The sequence below is a fragment of the Polypterus senegalus genome, chromosome 8 (assembly GCF_016835505.1).
Source record: "Polypterus senegalus isolate Bchr_013 chromosome 8, ASM1683550v1, whole genome shotgun sequence".
Classification (NCBI taxonomy): domain Eukaryota; kingdom Metazoa; phylum Chordata; class Cladistia; order Polypteriformes; family Polypteridae; genus Polypterus; species Polypterus senegalus.
The window spans coordinates 142,320,943-142,346,809 of NC_053161.1; the positions used below are offsets into that span (position 1 = coordinate 142,320,943).

General features: G+C 37.0%; 1 protein-coding gene across 4 annotated transcripts in view; it reads left to right on the plus strand.

The window, feature by feature from the left end:
• tmtc1 (transmembrane O-mannosyltransferase targeting cadherins 1) overlaps window positions 1-25,867 on the plus strand; it is a 570,135-nt gene that overhangs the window by 282,870 nt on the left and 261,398 nt on the right. For all 4 annotated transcript variants that reach the window (XM_039761862.1, XM_039761863.1, XM_039761865.1 and 1 more), the window contains one exon: window positions 9,330-9,519. In XM_039761862.1, the coding sequence (XP_039617796.1) occupies window positions 9,330-9,519 (190 nt within the window). The remainder of the gene's footprint in view (window positions 1-9,329; window positions 9,520-25,867) is intronic.

Consider the following 25,867-nt stretch of genomic DNA (forward strand, 5'->3'; position numbering starts at 1 on the left):
TGAATGCTTAAAAAATGTGGGTTTTGAAAATGATTGGACAGATAGAAGGATATCCTACATTTACTTGTACTTAAGTAAAATTATTTTACTTTTTTACATATACTTTAAAACTTCTTCTTAAATAGTTTTCTCATTGGCATATTTAATGTAGAGAAAAATATCTCTACATTAACTCATGTACAGCTGTTGAGCATTTTATACAACAGTAGTTGCCAGAATAAAACATGGCAGCGTGGTACATTTAACTATTTGGATAATTTCTATACTCTTTGCCTTATGATTTATTTATCTCTCACCTCTCATTTACAACTTTGCTATATATGTTTCACTAATCTTTTAATACTTTCCTTTAGGTCATCTTTTTTTATAAATCTCTGAGCAGAATATGTCCCACTCACTGTGTAATAATAGTTGATATTCTTAATCCCTAAATGTGAAATATACTTTTATTTACACTTTCATCTTGCTTACCAATATAGCCACCCTCTGTAGGGATTTTATAGACTTTCTTAGATACTTTGTAGTTTTCTGTCATCAGCAAATTTAAAAAAAAGTGTTTATTTTAGTCAGTTATATAAATTAAAACAACAACACATAAACAAATAGAACTAACACTTTGAGGACACCATTTTTAATATCGTCTAATGACCCATAAAATATTGCTTGCTGCATTTAAGCAATTCTGTTCTCATCTCCACACCGCACCCTCAATCTCTGCTGCCTGCAGTGGAATAATTAGCATCTGATGAGGTACCACATCAAAAGGCCTCTCAGAATGTTTGGTAAATGATAGTATGTACTCTCTAATTATTATTAAATGTTCCTGTTGCCAATTAGTGAAATGGGAACTTTCCAACTTAATGTATGGTAACTGAGTCATAATATATGTGTTGCAGTGCTGTATTGCCTTTTAATATTTTAAGTTTTATCTGGTACACCTAATGCTTGATCTGTGGATGTATTAAAAACAGCTGTATTGTAGCAGTACAGCAACTTGGGACTATGTTTACCAAGGAGAAACTTCATACAAATTTAAGATTTTTCATTGGGATGGTTAGGATTTTTGAACCAACTTTTAAAAACTGTGTTAAAGAGTCATATTTCACCCTGCTGTTTTACCTGCCTACTTTCTACCTGTACAGTAGAAATATCAAAAGCAAGTGTGATTTGTTATTTGTTTTATTTTAAACTTCAGCTGAATTAACAGAATTGAACCAAAACTTGTATCCAAACAGAAAAAAACAATAATCCATAAAGAGTGCTGGAGACCCAGAAAGAGCAGTCGAGTTTATTGCCTTCATATAAAGAATAAAAAAGATAATAAAATATGAAGTCCCTGGTGTGCGGTCTTCATGAAATGAGCTCAGCTGATGGCCATTTTTTGCAACTTCTTGGCTATGTACGAGGGAGACCAGAAATAGTGGGTCAGCAGAGGAGTAAGGGGGAACTCAGAGGACTTCTTCCATTTTATTGTCCTCCTGATTGTAGAAACAAGAGATAAATATGAACTGTTGTGCACCCTCTAAAACCCATAAGCCCTGCATCAACCTGTCACATATGATACATTTTATTATGTTTTAACTATGCCAATTATGTGAAAGTGTACAAAGGAAACATGTTGAAAATAATGCCAACCCCAAGAAATTAGAACACTGAAAACAAAAGCTGCCTTAGGTGCAATACAAATCCCTACAGCATGCCGCATCTGTATTGTGCCCTGCTGTAGGCCTTTAACCCAGAATCACTCCCTTCATCCAACATAAAACACATTAACTCTTTTTTCACAAGAAACACCTACACCTCTATCTGGAACCAGATCGATTTTTTTAAACCTCTTGATGTGAAGCGGTATCTTCATCCATTTATGCCTGACATATCCTGGCCCCATAGTGGATTGGCCGCTTTTATTGTTCTTCCATGACAGGGAGCAATCAACTAAGTGGCCAAAGCATCAAACCTTTAGCCATCAATCATTGCCACTAACTCATATTTAAATTTATTCAAATTGTAAAAGCATATGCCTAGCCCTTGTTAATTGTCACTAGATAAAAAATTCCAGCTAAATAAATGCTTTTATAAATTGCTTATTTTATTTTAAAATTCTATAAGCCTTTTATCTATGCTTATTGTATATATGAATTTAAAATAAATATATCGGGAATAATATCAATATGAACTGTTTATAGTAATAAAATCTGTACATTATAATTTTTGATTTTATCTTCAACAGTGAAGTTTTTTTAAATGCCAGTTTAACTGCTTGTCTGCAGTATGCTAATGATCACGTGGACAAACCGGAAGGCTATTGAAAGAATGTTTTGTGGACGGATGAGACCAAAATAGAACTTTTTGGTTTAAATGAAAAGCGTTATGTTTGGAGAAAGGAAAACACTGCATTCCAGCATAAGAACCTTATCCCATCTGTGCAACATGGTGGTGGTAGTATCATGGCTTGGGCCTGTTTTGCTGCAACTGGGCCAGGACGGCTTGCCTTCATTGATGGAACAATGAATTCTGAATTATATCAGAGAATTCTAAAGGAAAATGTCAGGACATCGTGTCCATGAACTGAGTCTCAAGAGAAGGTGGGTCATGCAGCAAGGCAACGACCCTAAGCACACAAGTCGTTCTACCAAAGAATGGTTAAAGAAGAATAAAGTTAATGTTTTGGAATGGCCAAGTCAAAGTCCTGACCTTAATCCAATCGAAATGTTGTGGAAGGACCTGAAGTGAACAGTTAATGTGAGGAAACCCACAAACATCCCAGAGTTGAAGCTGTTCTGTATGGAGGAATGGGCTAAAATTCCTCCAAGCCGGTGTGCAGGAATGATCGAAAGTTACCAGAAATGTTTAGTTGCAGTTAATGCTGCAAATTGGGGTCACACCAGATACTGCAAGCAAAGGTTCACATACTTTTGCCACTCACAAATATGTAATATTCAATCATTTTCCTTAATAAATAAATGACCAAATATAATATTTTTGTCTGATTTGTTTAACTGGTTTCTCTTTATCTACTTTTAGGACTTGAGTGAAAATCTGATGATGTTTTAGGTCATATTTATGCAGAAATATAGAAATTTCTAAAGGGTTCACAAACTTTCAAGCACCACTGTATATATAAATTTCTGTGGTGGGCTAGCGCCCTGCCCGGGGTTTGTTTCCTGCCTTGCACCCTGTGTTGGCTGGAATTGGCTCCAGCAGACCCACGTGACCCTAAATAAATAAATATATATATTTTTTATTTTGCTCTTGGTATTTAATTTGATATAAGCTGTAAGGTACAGCTGGCATATTTTCTAGTTTTCTAGTCATGTGGTAATACAAAAAAATCATTAACTCATTTTAACTAAGAAAACAGAAATTTAAGTGATTAATTTTCTTTGAACAGCAGAGATCTAATGTAGCTGTTAATAATTCCTGTAGTGAGTAAAGATGGTGATGTGAGAAGTTCAGGTTTGTGTGCTGACTGCAAAATGAAAGATGTGAGATGTGGTAAACTTCAAACATGTATTATGACTTGTCAGTTTCATTCTTCTGGAAGGACTATGCTTTATAAAGTTTTTACTGTCTTTAATGAAAAGAAAAAACATTAGTAACATTTACTAAATCCAGAGTGAGTCTAAATGGTGACATTATATAACTGGATTTATATTATTTCCTACTTAAAACAATTTGAATGGGTGAATTTTGTTTCAGTGTCTTCTGTTTCTCATGTTTCTGTCTGATATGTTGAATTAACTTCAAACAATTCCAAATTTGTTTTTTATTGTATTGTTCCAAGCATTTGGTTATGTAGGTTTTAAATCTTACCAGGTGGTAACTCTTAAGCACATTAGGCAGAGCATGCACCTAGTGGTGGAAGACATTTCAAGAGATTTGTGTTTTAAAACTGTGTATCGGCTATAGTAATTTTCATTTTAGATCTTAACAAGCACTTTGAGTATATATCAAATTTATGATAATTTTATGGTTTGTCTTTTGTTTATTTACTCCCCGTTTTCCTTCTGTATGTAATGACTGATAAATAAAGGATACTTTGTAGCAGTGCATGGTGTTTGCAATTGCTGACCCAATAGACTTTTGCTTATTTTATCATTCTATCATGTAGCTTGCTATCCTTAAAAAGACTGCTCACTTATGCCATGCTAAAATGATGATCATGTGACTATAGAAGGCTTGCCATTTTTATGGGCTTCCCTGCAGCTGGTACTGAAGCTGCTGACTTGAATAATGGAATGTACCTAATACTGCTGCCTGTTACTAATTAATAGCTGATGTTATTCTTGTTCAGCCTTAACTGGCAAGAGTCACCACCTAACTATAATAATAATAATAATTTATAATTATATATAGCGTTTTCTCACTACTGAAAGTATTTCAGTGACCGAGGAGCCACTTGAACCACCACTAATGAAACATCCACCTGAGGCAATGGTAGCCATTTTTGTGCCAGTAACAAAGAAAAAATAAATAAATCTATATGCTTTTATAAAACAAACTGTATATAACTACTTGAAGAGTAGCATCCCTATATACAATATAATAATACAGCTCTCCAAAGTTGAGCCTGGTGATAAGATCAGATGGCCGGGAGGACAGGAAAAAAAAAAAAAAAACTCTAGTTAATTAGCAGGAAAAAAAAAACAAAATCTGCAGGGGTTCCAGGGCCAAAAGACCACCTAGCCCCCACTGGTCATTTTATCTAAAATATATGTTCTGATTCCTTATTGTTTCTAGGCTTTGTCTTAGAGGATTCACTGAAGTCAGTCTTGTGGACAGGTGGGGCACCCGGCTTCATTATATTATTAGCATTAAATGAGATTTCGTGTGCCACCCTAAAACTTTTTAACATCTGTGGTTATGTTTACAAAGAGAGACGCATCAGCAAAAGAAAGCTTTTAGCTTTGATAAGTATGTGTACCTATAGTAGCTACTAAATGCTTGTATCTTCTGTTATTATGCTTTTTCGGTCTCAGACTTTTGTTTCAGAACCATGTACTCCTACTTGTATATTCAGCCTTCCAGAACTAGTCCTACATTATATATGTGCCGTTGGTGTCTTTGTAGGCCTAGAAAAGGAGCCTTACCTTCTAGGATGCATTGTGCAGTTACCTTTAAGGTTAAATTCAGGGCATTAAATATATTACATGGGACTACCTGTATCAAACAAAATGACAGATTTGTGTTTTTTGTTTTTTTTGAGAAAGATATTTTTTTTCTGTGAACAAGGCCATGTTTTTCCTTTCAACAAATCCATCCCTGAGCAGTCTTTATACTTATTTATCTAATAAGTGGAAGACAGCTCATTGCAGTTCTCTCATTGTCATGCAAAGGGGACTACACTGTAGTGATTTCATCCATCTTATTTTTTTTCTCTGATAACAAAAACATGCTAAGAATATCAAACTCAGCCTTGTGCCTTTCGTGCATACATATGTCTCTTCGTCTTTCTGCATAGATAGATGACATCTTGCCTAAACACTCCTTTTCACATTCTGTGATGTGACACAATTTTATTATCCTCCCAATCATTTAAACAGAATTCAAATTAAATTAGAAATTTAAACTTGTCAGTGTGGTGAATGATTTTGTCAATACATTGTACATATATTTTAAAAAATATTGGAATCTAGCGTTTTGTAATGTATCTAAAAATGAAATTAGTCATATTGTGGGTGTAGAATGTTGTAGCAGTATGAATTCCTGACAACAATCATTTCTTAAAAAAATACCTCCAATTAATTTGGCAATTTCCTTCACAGAGCAAAATCCTACTACATAGTCGGAGACCAAGTTGTACATTTATGAAGGCAAATTCTAAAATTAACACAACAAAATCCAGTACTGAAAAGTCTTTGAAATTCAAAAAGCAATTAAATGGTACTTAAAAGTCATGGAAAATATTAAAGTGAATTCTAAAAAGTACATATCATTAGATAAAACATCCAATATTTCACCAACAAAACACATCTTGCATTAATATTATGTTTAATGACCTTGTGTTGTACTCTGTGTAGATGCATGGATGGACTAATATTGATATATAATAGCTTTTAGCCTTCACATTAAAATATTAGTGTTGAGTTAGTGTTAATTGGTAAATAGTTAGGAAGGTAAATTACACTTTAGTAAGCAGTCAAAATCCAAGGGAAGTGTGTGTTTAACTTCAAATGATTGGAGAATGCCGACTGCAAATATTGGCTTCAACAAGATGAGTCAGATAAAAATATGGCTTTGTACCGTTAATGTATTTAAAAGTTTTACATTTGGAATATGGGTGAGTCCACTTTGAAAAGCCATATGAACGGAAGGAAATATTGTGAACTTAGGAAGAGCAGAGAAGCTAGTAATTATTTTAAGAATTTCTTTGGCCCTTTGTGGGGCTATCATCACATTTTATCACTGCACCAGCAAACTGTTGTGTCAGTGAAACAGCCAGCAATAACACTAGTGACAGCTGCAGTTTGGTGTGACGGTGCATGTTGCCTCCACACTTCCAGTTTATCTAGAGAACCTTTTGAACCTGCTGTGGCTGATAATGTACCATAGGGATGAGCCAGCGAATGAAGGCACAACACACAAAGCAAAGGGGTAGGTGCAAAAGTGCCAGTTCTTTTATTGAAAATAATCAGAGCAAAGGGTGTTCAAAACAAAGTGCAGTGCAAAAATTCAATAAATAATCCATAGAAAGAAGATGTAAAGTGGAGGTTAAAATCAATCAAACATCCATTATCCAACCCGCTATATCCTAACTACAGGGTCACGGGGGTCTGCTGGAGCCAATCCCAGCCAACACAGGGCACAAGGCAGGAAACAAACCCTGGGCAGGGCACCAGCCCACCGCAGATCAATCAAATAAACATTCCTTAAAAACAAGGTTAAAACAAGCTGGAAACAGTCTTCTCAAAATTGCTCGAGCCCAGATGCAACCCTTTTAAGCAGGAGTCTCTCTGGCTTATCCTATTCAGACCTTGCAGTTTGGAGAAATGTCAACCAATAGGCGCAGACAACTTTGAATTCCAACTTGTTTCCCCGCTGCTCATGCCACGGTGATCCACTGGGAGCCAAGAAGCCTTCACTCCCTCGGACTCCCTCTGCCATCCCTGGCCCTGAATGGGAGACCCTGTGGAGTACTCTGATTGCTCCTTCTCCCAAGCTCAGCAGGAGCAACCTTCAGCCCCCATCTTGAGCACTGGCCACTCACTCCACCCCCAGGGCTTTAATCCTGTCTGCCCGCTACTACACTCCTTTCAATCCTTTCCTTTAACCTTCCATTCTTTCCTTTCTCTTCTTGTTTTTTTCCCCTTTTCCCGTGCTGGCTGTCCTTTATATGCTTCTGTGGGCACAGTGCCTCAATCTTGTGCCGTACAAAGTTGATGAAGCAGTTGAGACAGATAGCACCCACACATGCAGGTATGTCTAGCTCCAGTTACTCCACCAACCTCTCACAGCGGTGCCTGCACACACACACACACACACGGAGATTGAGCCAGCCATTTATTTATTTATTTATTAAAATTATCTGTTGATTAAGCCACACACCTGCACACATTGCAACTACATTTGGCTCATGATACTTTAACTATATCACCTTCTTTGACTTCATATGTGACTAAAAATGAATGTCTGAAATCCTCCTAGTGTTAAATGTGATGTATGAGCATGATGAAGATGTAGCTAACCCTTTTCAGGAAATATTTCCTGATATTGAGATGTTGTACCGTGTTAGCCATTATGAATGTAGAGAAGAGCCAAGCAAAATGACACCTTTTATTGGCTAACTAAAAAGATTACAATATGCAAGCTTTCGAGGCAACTCAGGCCCCTTCTTTTGCCTCAAAAGCTTGCATATTGTAATCTTTTTAGTTAGCCAATAAAAGGTGTCATTTTGCTTGGCTCTTCTGATATTGAGAGGAAGTGATAAACTGTGCATGGACTCCATTCCCAAGGTATACTGTACCTTGTACTTTCCATTAACAACTTTTCACTCCATAAAATATACCAAAATTATTTTTATGATCATTTATTTGCTTAATAGGTATGAGGTCACTAACATCCCCACACAGAAACATTTTTACATGTTTTTTAAAGTGTTATGTTTGTAAAAATTGCTTGAATAAAACATGCTGTTTTCATGATCTCTGTATCTTTTCCATGCACACACCAAAATATTGACACGAGTCACTACATTGACACTACACATACAATGGCACATACATTGTCCAGGTTTTTAAAATGTAGAGGTCCCGCCTAAAGTTGCATAAATAGCACATAACTGCGCTATTACTCTGGGTATATAGCGCAAGCGTCAAAGTCCGTTTTAGTAAGTGGTCAACAGTTTAAAATAAGCAACGTGTTTATGTTCATTTGTGTTCTTATTAGGTTCACGTAAGTCATAAAATGTTCTGAAATTGAAAATACTGTATACTGAAGTGTATAAACTCTGGAAAAGACATTTAGTGGGCCAGAACTGGCAGAAACATAGTTCTAGGAAATATTTGTTGTTTTGTTTTACATGGGACATCATTTTTAATGCTGCTTATGAGACCAAACTTGGTTCTGTGTGAGTGCTGGATGAACTGTAATTTTAAATGCCATGCATGTCCATTTGTATGCATCATTGAAGAAGTCAAAATGCTGTGAACAGTTCTGTGACCATCTTTTTCACTTGCCTCAAGTAAGGGTACTTTACAATATGAGGCAAAGCAAGTCTGCTTGGTTAAGAAAGAGTATGATGAGCATGTCTTTTATGACATTGTCTTCTCCCTCACACATTAGCTTTCTTATGGATTAATTGAACCACATTTTCTTTGTAAAAGATCAATGTCTATGGATATACAAGCTGCCCTAGTGGTATAAGGTGGGCCAGGGACTTTGCAGTAGTGTTTTTTATGATTTTTTTTTAATCCATCAGTAGTTATAGATTTATTTTCATTAAACACTCATTGCCACTGGTGCTTTATCAGTATTCTTCAAACCTGAAAGCCTTTCACTTTGGTCAGTTTAATGCCTTTACCATCTCAATTTGTTATTTGGCCTTCCTCAATTTGAATAAATGTTAAACTTGATAAGCATTTTTAGCAGTCTCATCCCTTTTTGTATAAAAATACCCCAGCTCTCTCAGTTCTTCAGTTATCTGCTGGTTAATGAGCTTTAATGTAAACTGCATTCATACCTGTTTAATTTTAGTTTTCTTACTTTTACAAAAAAATCTAACATTATAACACTGCTATCTATGACTAAAACTGAAAGTTGATTCTGAAGTTGGCCAAGGCTAACAAAAAGTCTGTCTGTTTATATTTGATATTCTTCTTATTTATTTGCAGATTCCTGACATATTCTTATCTTCTGGCCTTTAACGCCTGGCTCCTGCTGGCACCTGTGGTACTGTGTTATGACTGGCAGGTGGGGAGCATTCCTCTTGTGGAGACAATGTGGGACAGTCGAATTTTGGCTATCATTCTTTTTGGAGTTGTGATAATTTCTTTGTGCATCCATAGCCTTTTAACACTGCAGGTAAATTTCACCCTATTATTTTTGAAAACAAAATGAAAATCCTTTAGAAAGTTTAGTAAAGGCTACCGATTTACTTTAAAAATCAAGTGATGTGATGATCACAGGAGCCAGTGAAGGCTGCCTTTTAGCTTCCTTCCTCTATAATGAATGAGTTAATTAGCTAATTATGGTTTATGTGTATGACACATACTGTTGGCAATAGGCACTAATGAGGCCTTTGTTGGGCTTAAACTAGCATGCTGCCTATTTAAAGGATGGCCACAAATGGTGCCACATATGGAGACAAGAAGCCTAAGGATGAAAAAGACAAAATTGGTAATATGCATAAGAGTGGTGCCAGTTAATGAATGTATTTGTTGGCATCATAAAGGTACAGTATATTTAAAACAATCCTGTGAATTGTGGGCTGTTCAGGGTTGTCTAGAGTAGACAGAAGACTGGCTGCACATCTGGTGTTTGTTTTTTTATTTTTGCTTATGCCTGAAAACTGATTTTCTCAGTCAAGAATACCACAGATGGAGTTCCTTAAAATATTTGTTAGGTTAAATTTTATTTCAGTACATGCACTTCAGAACAAGTCAACCACTTGAAGCTTAGCATGTTTGGGCCCGGCTAGTACTTGGATGGTAGACCAATCAGGAAAAGCTTGGGTTGCCACTGGAAGAGGTGTTGGTGAGACCAGCAACACGTTTACCCTGTTGTCTGAATGTGGATCCCAATACTCCAGTGCAGTATGACCTCCCTATGACCCTGAATTGTATTAAGCAGGTTTAACAATGTATGTATGTGTTACATAAAATGGCTCTGATGCAAATTGAAATCTGTTGCAATCTATCACATTCTCTCTTTATTGTGGCAAGTATGTGACTTCAATTTTGCAAGATTCTACCTTTTATTATATATGTGATACTTTGTATTTTACAAAATGCCAAGTGTGGTTCTTTATTGTTTTCATTTAGAAAACAGATTACAAGACTAGCTCAGAATCACAAAGGGAGTAAATAGATAGGGTTTGAACTGGTCATGTTGTGTTTTAAATTTGAATGCCTGTCAAATTAAGTATACTGTATTGCATACATTTACATCTACTTGTTTGGCTGATGCCTTTATCCAGAGCGACTTACAACATTTAAAACTGGTTACAAATTGTTTTTTCCATATGAAGGAAAGGCAGGTGAAGTGACTTGCTGATGGTCACGAAGTTTCAGTTGTGTGATCTGAACCCACAACCTCAGAGTTTGAACTCCAAAGCTTAACCACTTCACCACACTGCCTACTACAATGTTTGTCTAATTTTTTAGTAAATCTTTCTGATGTTGGTGAGAAATGGCAATCACTCAAGTAGGGTAGCCAAAGCTTTTCTTTGCTTAGTGCAAGACTTGAGTCCTTCTTGGAGATTCCATCTGTAAGATATGCTGTTATCCTTCCACCATGTCTTACATCTGCCCTGTTTGCATCATCACACAAATGCCAGATGAATCAACAACCTGAACTATGTTGTGTCAGTGTAGAGGAGCAGCAGTTCTAACATGAGACTTTTCAGTTTGCCATCTGCTCAATCAAAATAATTTCAGAAGACCTCTGGCTCATACTGTAATTGTTATGTAACATAGCGGTTTAGTGAAGTTCTGGGGTGTTTACATCTTGAAGGTCGTTCAATGTAATGCAAGATATTGTTTTCAAAATGCATTTACTTACATAAATGACATCAAAATAACAGATTTTAGTAGATCCTATATATGCCATTTCTTAAGTCCATTTGTTATGAATCTTTATATTTTTACAAGGCTTTGTGTAACTGCAAATGATGTGACTGGCACCTACACAAATTAAAAGCATGTAGTTTTAAAAATATATATATATATATATATATATATATATATATATATATATATATATATATATATATATATATATATATATATATATATATGCTAAAAAAAAATTAAAGGAACACTTTGAAAACACATCAGATCTCAATGGGAAAAAGAAATCCTCCTGGATATCTATACTGATATAGACTGGGTAATGTGTTAGGAACGAAAGGATGCCACATCGCTTGATGGAAATGAAAATGATCAACCTACAGAGCCCTGAATTCAAAGACGCCCCAAAAATCAGAGTGAAAAAATTATGTGGCAGGCTAGTCCATTTTGCCAAAATTTAATTGCAGCAACTCAAAATTGTACGCAGCACTTTGTATGGCCCCTGTGTTCTTGTATACATGCCTGACAACATCGGTGCATGCTTCTAATGAGATGACAGATGGTGTTGTGGGGATCTCCTCCCAGATCTGGACCAGGGCATCACTGAGCTCCTGGACAGTCTGAGGTGCAACCTGGTGGCATTGGATGGACCAAAACATAATGTCCCAGAGGTGTTCTATTGGATTTAGGTCAGGAAAGTGTGGTGGCCAGTCAATGGTATCAATTCCTTCATCCTCCAGGAACTGCCTGCATACTCTCACCACATGAGGCCAGGAATTGTCGTGCACCAGGAGCCACTGTACCAGCATAGGGTCTGACAATGGGTCCAAGGATTTCATCCTGATACCTAATGGCAGCCAAGGTGCCTTTGTCAAGCCTGTAGCGGTCTGTGTGACCCTCCATGGATATGCCTCCCCAGACAATCATTAACCCACCACCAAACTGCTCATGCTGAATGATGTTACAGGCAGCATAATGTTCTCCATGGCTTCTCCAGACCCTTTCACTTCTGTCACGTGCTCAGGGTGAACCTGCTCTCATCTGTAAAAGCACAGGGCACCAGTGGTGCATCTGCCAATTCTGGTATTCTATGGCGAATGCCAATGAGCTGCATGCTGCTGGGCAGTGAGCTCAGGGCCCATTAGAGGACATGGGGCCCTTGGGTCACCCTCATGAAGTCTTTCTGGTTGTTTGGTCAGAGACATTCACACCAGTGGCCTGCTGGAGGTCATTTTGTAGGGCTCTGGCAGTGCTCATCCTGTTCCTCCTTGCCCAAAGGAGCAGATACTGGTCCTGCTGATGGGTTTTGGACCTTCTATGGCCCTCTCCAGCTCTCCTAGAGTAACTGCTTGTCTCCTAGAATCTCCTCCATGCCCTTGAGACTGTGCAGGGAGACACAGCAAACCTTCTGGCAATGACACGTATTGATGTGCCATCCTGGAGAAGTTGGACTACCTGTGCAACCTCTGTAGGGTCCAGGTATCGCCTCATGCTACCAGTAGTGACACTGACTGTAGCCAAATGCAAAACTAGTGAAGAAACAGTCAGAAAAGATGAGGAGGGAAAATGTCAGTGGCCTCCACCTGTTAAACCATTCCTGTTTTGGGGGTCATCTCATTGTTGCCCCTCTAGTGCATCTGTTGTTAATTTCATTAACACCACAGCAGCTGAAACTGATTAACAACCCGCTCTGCTACTTAACTGACCAGATTAATATCCCATAAGTTTCATTGACTTTATGCTATACTCTGATTAAAAAGTGTTCCTTTAATTCTTTTGAGCAGTATATATATATATATATATATATATATATATATATATATATATATTGCTATAACTTTATTCTTGATAACTTCATTTTAAATGTAGTATTTGCAAATTTAGTGTATTTGCCTAATTTCCCCCTAGGGACAAATAAAGTTCTATCTGTCTGTACAGTGGTTGGCAGTACAATCGCATGACTCCAGCAACCTAAATTGACTTCCTAGCATGGAGACTGTCTGGGTGGAGTTTTTGCCATGTCTGCAAGGGTTTTCTCCAGGTAATCTGGCACCTTTCTAGATTCCAAGGTTGTGTGTTAGTTAATTTGCAGTTACAAATAGAATATGTAACATTCAAGGTGTGATAGTGCTATGCTAGACTTCAACACCACAATGCTGAATAGGAAAAAAAGCTTTATAAAAATTAATGCAGAGATTTTTGAATTATTATCAAGTTAGCCGTGTCACATTTTCTTGAGTCTGCTTGGTTACTCTGCATGCATGAAGTAAAATGATAGGTGAGAACTTTCAAATCTTTTGTGGTGGGCCACATGTGAAGGTATATTTTATGTATATATTACAGTACACCCTTGCTGTAATTGAGGACCATTTGCAAATTTCTTTGACATAGTTTAGTAATAAATAAGAATGCTACAACGGAATATAGGTGGTTATTGTTTTGTAAGGGCCAAGGATTTTTACCTGTCTTGTTGGCAAACAACCAGTATTGTTATGCAGTTCTTACATTTTTATATGAAGTGACCATTAAATCGTATTGTTTCTATGTTTTCACCACTGGGCCGTGAGTGAGTTAAATGACTGTTGTTGTGGAGAAAGCGTAAGTCACTGGTAGGGACAAAAATTCAAACCATTATAATACACACCAGATATTTAGTGCCTGATTGCTACTTAGTTGCTTTGTATTAATAAAGCTTGGGCATGATGCAGTGGTTCATACTCCAGAGTCCTGAGCTTGAATCACAAAAACACCATTCGATAAATACAAAGAAATCCTTTAGATTAGATTAGATAAACTCTATTAATGCCATGGGGAAATTCAAAGAATATGGTTAATACTCACAGGACAAATAATGCAGCAATCAATTAATGAATCCATAAATAAATAAATAAACAAATAAAATAAACTTAACGAGTATATCACATGGAAGTTTTGAATTGATTCAATTTACATTGGGTTTTCTTTGTAATGTAACATTTTTGTCAATTCAGCTTTTAAATTTTGTTTGACAGGATTATGGTTACTTTGTTTTCCTATGAAACTGCAATTAAACTTGTTTTTTTTATTTATTAGGAATCTCTATTCCATGACGCTTGGTAAGACAGTAGAATCTTGATATTTTGGCCAATTATTCAAAAACACCCACTAGTTTTAAATGAATTATGTTTGCAGACATTTCTATTCATAAATTTTGTTTCCTGAAGAAAGTAATTTGTGGCTTACTGCTGTGCTGTAATGGTAGCAGCTTGCAGATGTATTTATTTAGAAATGATAGCTGATCGCATAGCATTGTCTGAAATGCCTTACTCCACAATCTTCACACTAGCAGATGGCTGACATTTAACATTATCTAATTGTACAAACCATTTCTTCAAGAAAATATTTGTCATTTTATTAAATTGATTCAGAAATGGGAACAAGTTATTTGTTCAGTCTGTTGGTTTTTTCTCACATATATTTCCATTTTTGTATTTAAATTTATGTTTACATTCAGGGGCATCTGTTATTAGGCACACCTACTTGTTAACAAAAATATTCTGCTTCCACAAACAACCAATCATGTGGCTTCATTTTAAAATATAAAATTATTTGTTATGCAAAAACATTACAATGAGCAAAATGTGATCCAAAGTTCTTTAACCTTGAGATAATTGTTGGTGCTTGACATGGTGGTTTTAGAATCTCAAAAATTGGTACCCACCTCAGTTTTTCACCCCTGCAGTCTTCATAATTTACAGAGAATAGTGCAATGAACAAAAAACAAATTAAATGTTAAATGTTTTTGTCTCTTCCAGTCCGCACATTATTGAAACACAGTCAGCCCTATATAAACTTACAGTAACTGGTTGTTAAAAGACCCATGCTAGAAATCTGATTCCTCCTTCTCTCCTTTACAATTCCGTTTAAGTTTCCCATTATGCATGTTATGTAAACTGGCTTATAATTGCCATTGCTGACATGATCACCTTTTCTAGTTAACTGGAAGTTTGTAACTTTCTTTCTTTGGGGTTTTCCCATTCTGTAGTGATTCCTGAAGTATGTATATTAATATTTTTTATATTGTCAGTTAAACAGTAATCCCTTCATCTGATTAATTTAAAACATCTCATCAGTGCAAATGTGCTACTCAGCTAGTTTTAGTAGTCCAGCTATTGAAGCTGCTAGAATCTCCATAGTAATACATGCTTAAAAAACAGAAAGTAACTGTAAATTACCAAAAAGCTCCAGTAATAGATTTTCTGTTATAATCTAAAACATAAATATGCAGTCCTTCCCTATAAACTTGTTCTTTGGTGTGAACAAACTCTTCAGACCCAGTTAGAATTATGTACCTGTAACAGTAAGGGCAGAGCTAGTAGATGAAAGCACAAGACTAAGCTCATCTAAATGTTCTCCTGACCAGAGGGAATAAGGCTATGGAGCAGCTCTTTTGCCCTTTTGATACATTCCATTTACCAAGCTGACATCTGAAATTTCTAAAGAATTCTTAATGTAATCTGTTTTTGAAATGGAAATAAAGTCTGGGAGAGAGAAAAAGATCAGTCTGAAGGGTTTTAAGCATTACACAGCCCACTTTACTCACAAATATAATAATTTGCTTCTGGTTAGCTGAAAAAATAGTGCTCTATGCTCTATAATCTGATTGTTTAAAATTTTATAAGCACAACTTTGCTGTTTCAAATGACTTCACAGTTTTCTCCTTCTCTTTGTGTTTTATCTCTTTGGCATCTCTTATTTGAAATACTCTTAAGTATCTTCCCCTATAGCTGTTGTTTTTATATTTGGATGTGAATAATGATTGTGTATTTTAATAAATTAATGCCTTTTATCTTTTGTATCTTCCTCTTCAACTACTGGTCAGATTTGTTAGGTTATTTAGTAGACATTTAATGTTTGTAATATTTGGAAGTTTACTTAAGGCTTTGTCTCATCTAAAAGTGAAATTTAATTTTTTGAAATTTTTCTAATTTTCTTTAAAAATTAGGAGAAGCAGCGAATGGAATAGGGCTAGTAACAGACTCAAAACCCTACCCTGTGATTAAAACCCTCAGGTAGAAATACACCCTGTGCCTTTGGTACAAGGTCCATTTGCTCCAAATGGATCTTTACTCATGAACCTCAATCTTTACTATAGTGACAGAGGTCTTATGATTTACAGGTACTGTATAAGAAATTTGAAAATGAGGGGAGACCATTTAGTCTGTCAAGCCTGTTTGTTTAGCCAATAGTTGAGCTGTCCCAGTATCTCATCCAGATTGTTCTGAAAGTTTGTCAAGTTTTCTGCTTTAACTACATGTTTCAGTAGTTTGTTCCAGAGTCCCACAACTCTGCATAATGAAGTACTTCCTATCTTCAGTTTTAAATGCACTTCCCCTTAATTTCCACTGTCTTCGAGTATGTGATTCATACTTAAGTTGAAAAAACATTGCTAGATGTACTTTATTAATGCCTTTGAGGATTTTAAATATCTGGATTAGGTGACAACAGAGTCTCTTCTGCTCGAGACTAAACAGGTTTAATTCTCTGAGTCTGTCAGAGTAGAACATGTCTTTAAGTCCTAGTTCCATTGCTCTCCTCTGCACGTGTCTTTTCTGTACCATGGTGACCAGAACTGCACACAGTACTCCATATGTGGTCTTACTAGTGTTTTTATGATATAGCCTAAAATTTGTATTGCCTTTTTAATTGCTTCCGTGCATTACTTAGTCAATGAAAATGTTGCATCAGCATATACCCCTAAATATTTTCTAAGGTTGCTTCCTGCATGATGGTATCTCCCTTCTTGTGTTTATAATTGACATTCCTTTTTCCAACTTATAGCACTTTATACTTTTCTACATTAGACTTCATCTTCCAAGTGTTTGTCCAGTGCTGAAGGTTGTCCAGGTCTTTTTAAAATTTTTTTGCAGCCTTCTCAGTGTCAACCGTCCCTCCAATTTTAGCATCATCTGCAAATTTGACAAGTTTACTAACTATACTAGAATCAATGTCATTAATATAAATCAGAAAAAAGTAATGGTCCAATGACAGATCCCTGAGGGACTCCACTGAGTCTTCTCCTTTTATCTCTACTCTTTATCTGCTGAAGGATTAGTTGATGGTTAGTGGTTCAGGTTTGTAGGTTACTTCTGATGCCTACAGCTTCTAGTTTCAGAATTAACTTTGGTGTGGAACTGTATGAAATGCTTTTTGAAAGTTTAGGTAATTTTGTTTAGGTCATTTTCTAATTTATTTCTTATTATAGTTTCCATAATTTTGCATGGTACAGAAGTAACACCAATTGGTCTATAATTGCTAGGATCTGTTTGGTCACCGTTCTTGAAGAATGGATTCATATTTGCAACTTTCCTGTTCTCTGGCATTTCTTCTTACTGAAATGACTGCTGAAACATGCCCAGTAAGGGTTTTATAGATTACATCTTTAAACTTCTTTCAGTACAATTAGTAATATCCAGTCAGGTCCAGAGGTTTTATTAGTCTTCAGCATATTGAGGGCTTGAAGCACATCTGATTCTTATAAAAAAATATTTGTTTACTTCTGCATGAGGCATTCAACTTGCTTCTTCCTTTATTAATGCTTAGGTGAAATATTTGTTCAGTTCATTTGCTGTTCCCTTCTCATTTTCAATGCTTTCTTCATTCGTGCCCTGAAGGTTTCTTAAATTCTCTTTTCTTGAGTGTTTACTGGAGTAGTACTAAATATTGCTTGCTGTTCGTTTTGGCTTCTCTAGTAATTTTTATTTTGGTTTCTCTTTTGATATTTCTAATGCTTGTTTTGATCTCTTGCTATAGTTTCTGTTATTTCTGTATGTCAGAATTATCTGGATTTTTTTATTTTCTTGTACAATGATCTTTTCAACCATAGACAAGGCAAATTCAATGCACATTCATTCACAGTCACTCACATTATGTTGCCAAACAACTGCACATTAATTCTCAGTCACTCACATTATGTTGCCAAACAATCAACCTTTCACATTCTTTGGGTTTAGGATGAAACTGGAACCTATGCAGACATGAGGAGTAGGAGGAAGCACCACACAGGCAATTTTCTGTTTCTGTAGCTATGAGGCAGTAGCACTAGCTACTGTGTTTTTGATGCTCCTGATTACTAATCATCCTGTTAATTAAAATGATAAAATAGATTTTATACTTGGTCAGGACTTCTTGTGTGTGGTTTCCTCTCATAAACCAGATAGATTTCTATTAGGCTAATGTAGAAACCTAAAGATACATGACTGTATTTAGGTATTTGCTCATGTTTGTCCTCCAATATACTGGCATCCATGCTGTGTTGGTTCCTGAATTGTTCCCAAAACTGCTTTCATTTCCCAACAACCATGTAGAGGGAAAATGAGATTGAATAAAATGATCGACTTAGAAGTTTGACATGCTAACGTTATTTGTTTTTACTTATTGTACTTGTCTGAAAATTTCAAATTTTTTGTCATCTATGTTCTTATCTCAAAGTATTTCATACTCCTAGACCTACTCACAACAATTGTTAATAATATATTTCCAACAAAGACGCAGCCACACACACACATGAACACAAAGTATAAATAACATGCAACATACTGTAAACACCCCTGGCTTTATTACGCATTTTATTGACATTTGAAGCAAAAAATAGTAACTGTACCCTCTACGGCAAATAAACTATAATAGTGGCATTTTTATGAAAACGTTTATGTAAAGTTGTTACAATTTATTTAATAAACTAAAAATATTAAAAGTAAACAAAGAGTACTTGTGGTATTTGCAAATGTTTGGGCACTTTTTTGTTGCTAGCTATGAGTTTTTGATTTTTTGTTTTGGAAAGTTATCGTCATTATTACTTGCAGGTCGCTTTTAGCTATGACATATTCTTGGGCTATCTTATTTGCACAGAGCATTTGAAAGCTAATAATAGATTTGCACTAAACAAAAATACAAACTCAACATTAAAATAAAAAACCAGTAATGCAATTTACTCCAAAAGCAAAACACAAACACTGAGTAATTCAAATAAAAGAAAACTAACATGGCTGCTGTATGTGAAGATTCACAGTCATCCAGGTGAAATTATCTGGTAGTTGAGTCATGGCAACTGGACTTCTTTCTTGTTAGGTAGATACGTTTCACTGCTCATCCAAGCAACTTCGTCCGTCTGAGGAATGTTGTTAGAGACCACAATTTTATCCTCCAGGTTAGTTTCACTTCACACCTGCCCTGATTAGGCTCATTGAGTAAAACAAAGGAAGGGGGAGGTGTGGGTAGATGTAATCGTCACACCTTTTGACAGCCCCTCTTACCCCCATAGAGTGGGTTGTTAAGAGTGGTCCACCTGGTGGAGGTATGAATTGTGCTTGATTTTCCTGGGGATGGATGAAAGGACAGCATGATAAATTGAAGACATTTTATGCCTAAGGCCTCCACCTCTGTTGAGTATGGGGTTGTTGATTTGCACATGCAAAGCTTCCCTCACCCCTCTCTCAAACCACTTGTCTTCTCTATCCAATATCTGGACGTTAATGTCTTCAAATGAGTGTCCTTTGTCCTTCAAATGGATGTACACAGCTGATTCCGGCCCCGAGGTGATAAACCTTCTGTGCTGGGCCATTCTCCTGTGTAGCGACTGTTTGGTCTCTCCAGTGTACAGTTCAGGACACTCTTCGCTGCATTAAACGGCATATATTACATTGCTCTTCTTCTATTTTGGTATCTGGTCTTTGGGCTGGACGAGTCTCTGTCTCAGTGTGTTAGTGGGTTTGAAGTGGACAGGTATGTGGTGTTTTCCAAAAATCCTTTTTAACTTTTCGGACACGACAGCCATGTATGGAATAACCAGGTTTTTCCGATGGTCCTGGGACTCCGACTGTACTGTTGTTCTTTAAACACTGTTTTAATAAAAGCACCAAGGCAATTTTACATCTTCCCCTTGCTATATTTTTGTGTTATGTGCTGTGGCTTAGTGATTGTTGTAGTGTGAAATTTTGCATATAAGTTGATAAATATTTTGTATGTCTTGTGACAGATAGGGGGCTCTATCGCTCCCTTGAACCCTTGTCCAAGATGCCAGACACCAGGTAAAAGTCCAAATAGTTGACTTTTTATTAACACAAAATGCACAAAGCACCCTCCTCTCCACAATACTCATTAAACCAATCAATAACAATACAATAAACAATCCTCCACTCCCAGACGTGTTGCCACCCTTCCACCCAGCTCAGCTCAATGTCTGGGGATTGTCCCACAGTCCTTTATAGCCGGAAGTGTTTCGCCCCCTCTGTCCAAGTGACTAGGAACACTTCCAGGTCAGATAAAAATCCGTTTTCTTCACCCTGGAAGCACGTCATTCCCTTTGTCCATGTGTAGGGCGTAGGGCAAATAATAGTCTTTGCTTCTACCTGCAGCTCCATCTAGCGGCCCCTGTGGTATCCAGCAGGGCTGTGGATGAAAACTTCATTGTCCAGGATTCCCTGCTGGTCTTCGGGCACATTCATGCTGCAGGGAGGGCTCCATCTGGCGGCCTGGGGGTATTGGCCGGGATAAACGACCGGCCATATGCCACAGTCTTTATTTGTAACTTATAACACTAATGTCTGTCATTGATAAGAACAGCAATGATTTGATGGCTAAGAACCAGACCCCATCCCCAACCCCCGAACCCCCAACCCCCTTTTAGGACTGAGTTTCTTTGTAATTTTACGACAGGGTTGGGGGAAGTGCCTCAAATCAGTTTGGCAAGTGATGCTCTGCAGGACTGTTTCAGTCAACCCCCAAATGGAGGCCAACTACCTAGCTGGCAATCTTCACCTTAACAAATGGTTTTGGAGACAGGTGTGAAAGGTATTCTGTGCCCCATTGGTCTGAAGTATGGCTGTTTGGAATCGGCTTGTATCAGAAGCCATTAAGTACCATGGCGCCCTATTGGCTGTAGGGATTGGACAGAGAATATATAAATTTGCTTGCTTTATCCTTCCCTAGCTCACTTGCAAACACCACAATGAAGAAACATCTCTCTGTCACACCATTGCCATGAGAGGCACAACTCGGCAGCCATATTGAGACAGGAATGCGGCCTGTTCTGAAGAAAGCTGACCAAAAATGAACTAGATAGATTTAAAGTAACTACAAGTGCCGCCTGAAACTACACATCAGCATTTATCAAGTTGTATGGTTTACAGTATTCACTTGTACTTTGCATACTGTTATTATTTATGAATATTATCAATAGTACATTATTTAAATTGTAAATCAACTAATATATATATATATATATATATATATATATATATATATATGTTGGGGCTCATAGAGACGAATAACATTAACATTGGACCTTACAAGGCACACCATAAAAGTTAAAGGGACGTTCCACATATTTAGGAAGAGTGGTGGAGATTTTATTTAACATTCAGAAGAAATAGTGAAAAATTAAAGTTCTGAACATTTTTTTTTTACTTTTACCCACTTTTTAAAATATCGAAACAAACCTTAAATTCAATATGTGGCCTATCCCTACTAGAGAATTTGTTAATATTTATTGGAATCCATTTTTGTCCATTCTTGTGCAGTGTTCCCTGTGCCACTAGCTGCCACACAACCCCAAAGGATAACAGATCCCCAACACACCCTGCCCCCATACTTAAAAGCTTTATTTAACTGATTTTTAACTTCATATGTCGACAGGACAAAAATACCTCTGTCTTATGTAGATAATGTTTTGCATACTTAAAACATGTTTTGTGACAAGATCATGAGCAACGTTCCCTCTAACCTTTTTCCCGGAACACATACGTGCCTGAGCAGTAAAACAAGGGAGCTGCACAAGTTAAGAAACTGATTTTTATTTATACACGATGCTGTGCTTTCCATTTATGTCATTTTTAAATTGTAATTTTTAATAGCGAGAAAAACACTGAAAATGTAACGTTTTCCCACACACATTGCTATATTAGGCTAGATTAATTGAAGCCAAAATTTCAAATATTGACAGCTAACGAGTTAAACTTACTTATACTGTTACAGTTTTTGGCGCCTTCCTTGTGTGCACACCAATGCTGATAAACATGATCCAAATTGACTGTTCATCCAGAATTTTGACTTTATATGCATCAGCTTGTTCAAATGTTCTGCCTCAAAGCGTTTGCATTATTTGATGGCATTAATGAGACTAAAACCGTGTTTACAATCAGCACTCAATGCTTGAAACGTTGCACAGATATCTGCAAGGCAAGCCAGCATCACAAATTCTTCTTCTTTGAGTACATATTGAACTATATCGCCAAATGTCCGAAGCAGCCCGGTTTTGAGTTTTTTAGACATGACGAATCGAAAATTGTGATACTGCATTATCACTGCCTTTGACAGCTCATTCAGCTCCGATGACTGACGAAGGAAATGACTTTACCTTTCAACCAGCTTCGTGATTTCTGTTTCTCCATTATCAAAGTCAGCTGTGTTGGAAATAACAACCTCCAGTCTATCAATTCATTTTCTGGAAAGCAAGCCTTCTTGTGCAAACTGAAATATTCAACAAACCAGACAATAGGTGTCACATTGACTTCTTTATTGCCATTCATAAAGGCTTTTGCTTCCTCACTCCAGTGAATGTTCTCGCCCAAGTACTGAACACACAACTTTAATATTCTCGCCTTCACAAACTGAAATGCTTCAATTTTTGTCAAGTTGTTTTGTTGTAATAATCTGCTCTATTCAACTAATTCACCAACATGCCGTTAGATATTAGTTCAGCTCGAATCTGCTGGTTGGCAAGCTGATTAATGCAGTATTTGCTGATTATACACTGTGTGCACAATTATTAGGCAAGTGAGTATTTTGACCATATCATCATTTTTATGTGTATATTCCAACTCCAAGCTGTATTAACTTGAATGCTTATTGGATTTAAGCACGTCAGGTGATGTGTATTTGTGTAATGAGGGAGGGTGTGGCCTAAGGAGATCAACACCCTATATCAAGGTGTGCAGAATTATTAGGCAGCTAGTTTTCCTCGGGCAAAACGGGCCAAAAAAGAGATTTAACTGACTCTGAAAAGTCAAAAATTGTAAAAAGTCTTTCAGAGGGATGCAGCACTTTTGGAATTGCTAAGATATTGGTGTGTGATCACAGAACCATCAAACATTTTGTTGCAAATAGTCAACAGGGTCGCAAGAAACGTGTTGAGAACAAAAGATGCAAATTAGCTGCCAAAGATTTGAGAAGAATCAAACGTGAAGCTACCAGGAACCCATTATCCTCCAGTACTTTCATATTCCAGAGCTGCAACCTACCTGGAGTGCCCAGAAGTACAAGGTGTTCAGTGCTCAAAGACATGGCCAAGGTAAGGAGGGCTGAAACCCAACCACCACTGAACAAGAAACATAAGTTGAAACGCCAAAACTGGGCCAAGAAATATCTGAAGACAGATTTTTTTCAAAGGTTTTATGGACCGATGAGATGAGAGTGACTCTTGATGGACCAGATGGATGGACCTGTGGATCAGTAATGGGCACAGAGCTCCACTCCAACGTGGAGGTGGGGTACTGGTATGAGCTGGTATTTTTAAAGATGAGCTAGTTGGACCTTTTGCATTGAAGATGAACTCAAAATCAACTCCCAAACCTACTGCCAGTTTTTCAAGACACTTTCTTCAAACAGTGATACAGGAAAAAGACCATGATTTTTATGCAGGCCAATGCTCCATCACTTGCATCGAAGTTCTCCACTGTGTGGCCAGCCAGTAAAGGCCTTAAAGATGAAGGAATAATGACATGGCCCCTTCCTCATCTGACCTAAACCCTATCGAGAACTTGTGGGCACTTCTTAAACGCTAGATTTACGGGGGAGAAAAACAATACACCTCTCTGAAGAGTGTCTGGGAGGCTGTAGTCACTGCTCCACAAAAAGCTGATCGTCAACAGATCAAGAATCTGACAGACTACATGAATGGAAAGGCTTATGACTGTTATTGGAAAGAAGGGTGGCTATATTGGTCATTGATTGATTGATTGATTTTTTTTGAAATGTCAGAGATGTTTATTTGTAAATTTTGAGGTGTTTGTTTATTATTCTCACTATAACAGATGAAAATAAACAAGTGAGATGGGAAAATTTTCATTTTTCCTTTAGTTGCATAATAAATCTGCACACTAATAGTTGCCTAATAATTGTGCGCACATATGTATTCCCCTGATGATGTTCACACTCACATTTCCGTTGTGAAACATTCAGGTTTCAGGTTTATTAACATTTTGGATTGACTGATAGCACTGTGTTTGTTACATATTAAAATCCTCAAAAATACAACTTGCCTAATAATTGTGCACACAGTGTATCATTACATTCTTCAACCTGCTTCTTATATTATTCGATCAAAACAGAAATGCTGTTAGTGCAAAATGCCTAGAAAGCTATTTCAGCGAGTGGCTGAAATAAAACCGAATCATTGTCTAGAACTGCCGCCAGTTTTATGAATTCTGCTTGCTTCACCGACGACCTCCTAAACATCGTACACACTGTTCACAGTAGCGTCTCAATGTCCTGCATTAACTAAATGTGCTTACAGGCTTCATCAATCGCGAGGTCTTCCCAGTGAGCATCACAGTCTTGTTCGAACAAATGTGAAATCTCACGACTATTCTCCCTTCCAAGTATGACTGACGCTCCATCTGATGTAAACATAACCATCTTTTGCATGTCTACTGCATTGTCCAAATAGAAGTTTTTGATAGCTTCAACAATTGATCTGCTATTACACACCGTCAACTTCATGATCCCTGTAAATAATGTATCAAAATTGACATCACCACCACAATGGAATTTAGCATACAAAATGAACATTTTCGTCACAGATATGTCACTGCTTTCGTCAGCAATGAGAGTATGGAACCTGGCATTGTGAGATACTGCTCATGATTTCCTGCTGGAGAGTATTGTTTATGTATTCTATTAATTGGAACCATAATTCGTGCTATGCCAGCTATTGGGAATGGTCACATATTTTGTCATATGTTCATGCAACTCTTGCACTGCTAACATCAACATGGCCAGAAAGACATCATCAATCAAAACTTTTACCCCATCAGTGTTCGTTGTTTTCCGCTGACACAGCTCCGTATTCATTTGTCGACCTTTTGGAGTTTCGTTTAACAATCGACACAGAGCTCTGGAATTCTGACAATGCAGCTTTGAAACTGCATCCATGTGACCTTTCTGACATAAGTGACGCTTCAAATAGTCTATCTTCCAATTGTCCCATCATTTGCCTGTGCTAAATTCTCCAAGTGTGCGGCTTTCTTGGCACCATTGGCAGGCGATGTTGTCATTTTTTTTTCGGTAAATGAATATTTCCCCAGGTTTTGTCATCAGCTTTTTTGTTAGTGTTGGCATTTCGGTCTCAACGGTTGCTAGCTAAGCCATTCTAAATTTAGATGCACATTTTTTCTTTACAAAATTATCCAGCATTCTCTCACTTCTTGACTTGTACTTTGACATTTTTAGGTCCGGAAAAAATCTATTGTTTAAGCGTACGTATGAGTTATACAGCTTTTGAACTTATATGATACACACCATACAAACAAGTTATACACACGTGCTTTTCTTACTGAAATGTGACTAATATGCTATTGCATCGACATACGCAGTGTTACAGCTGT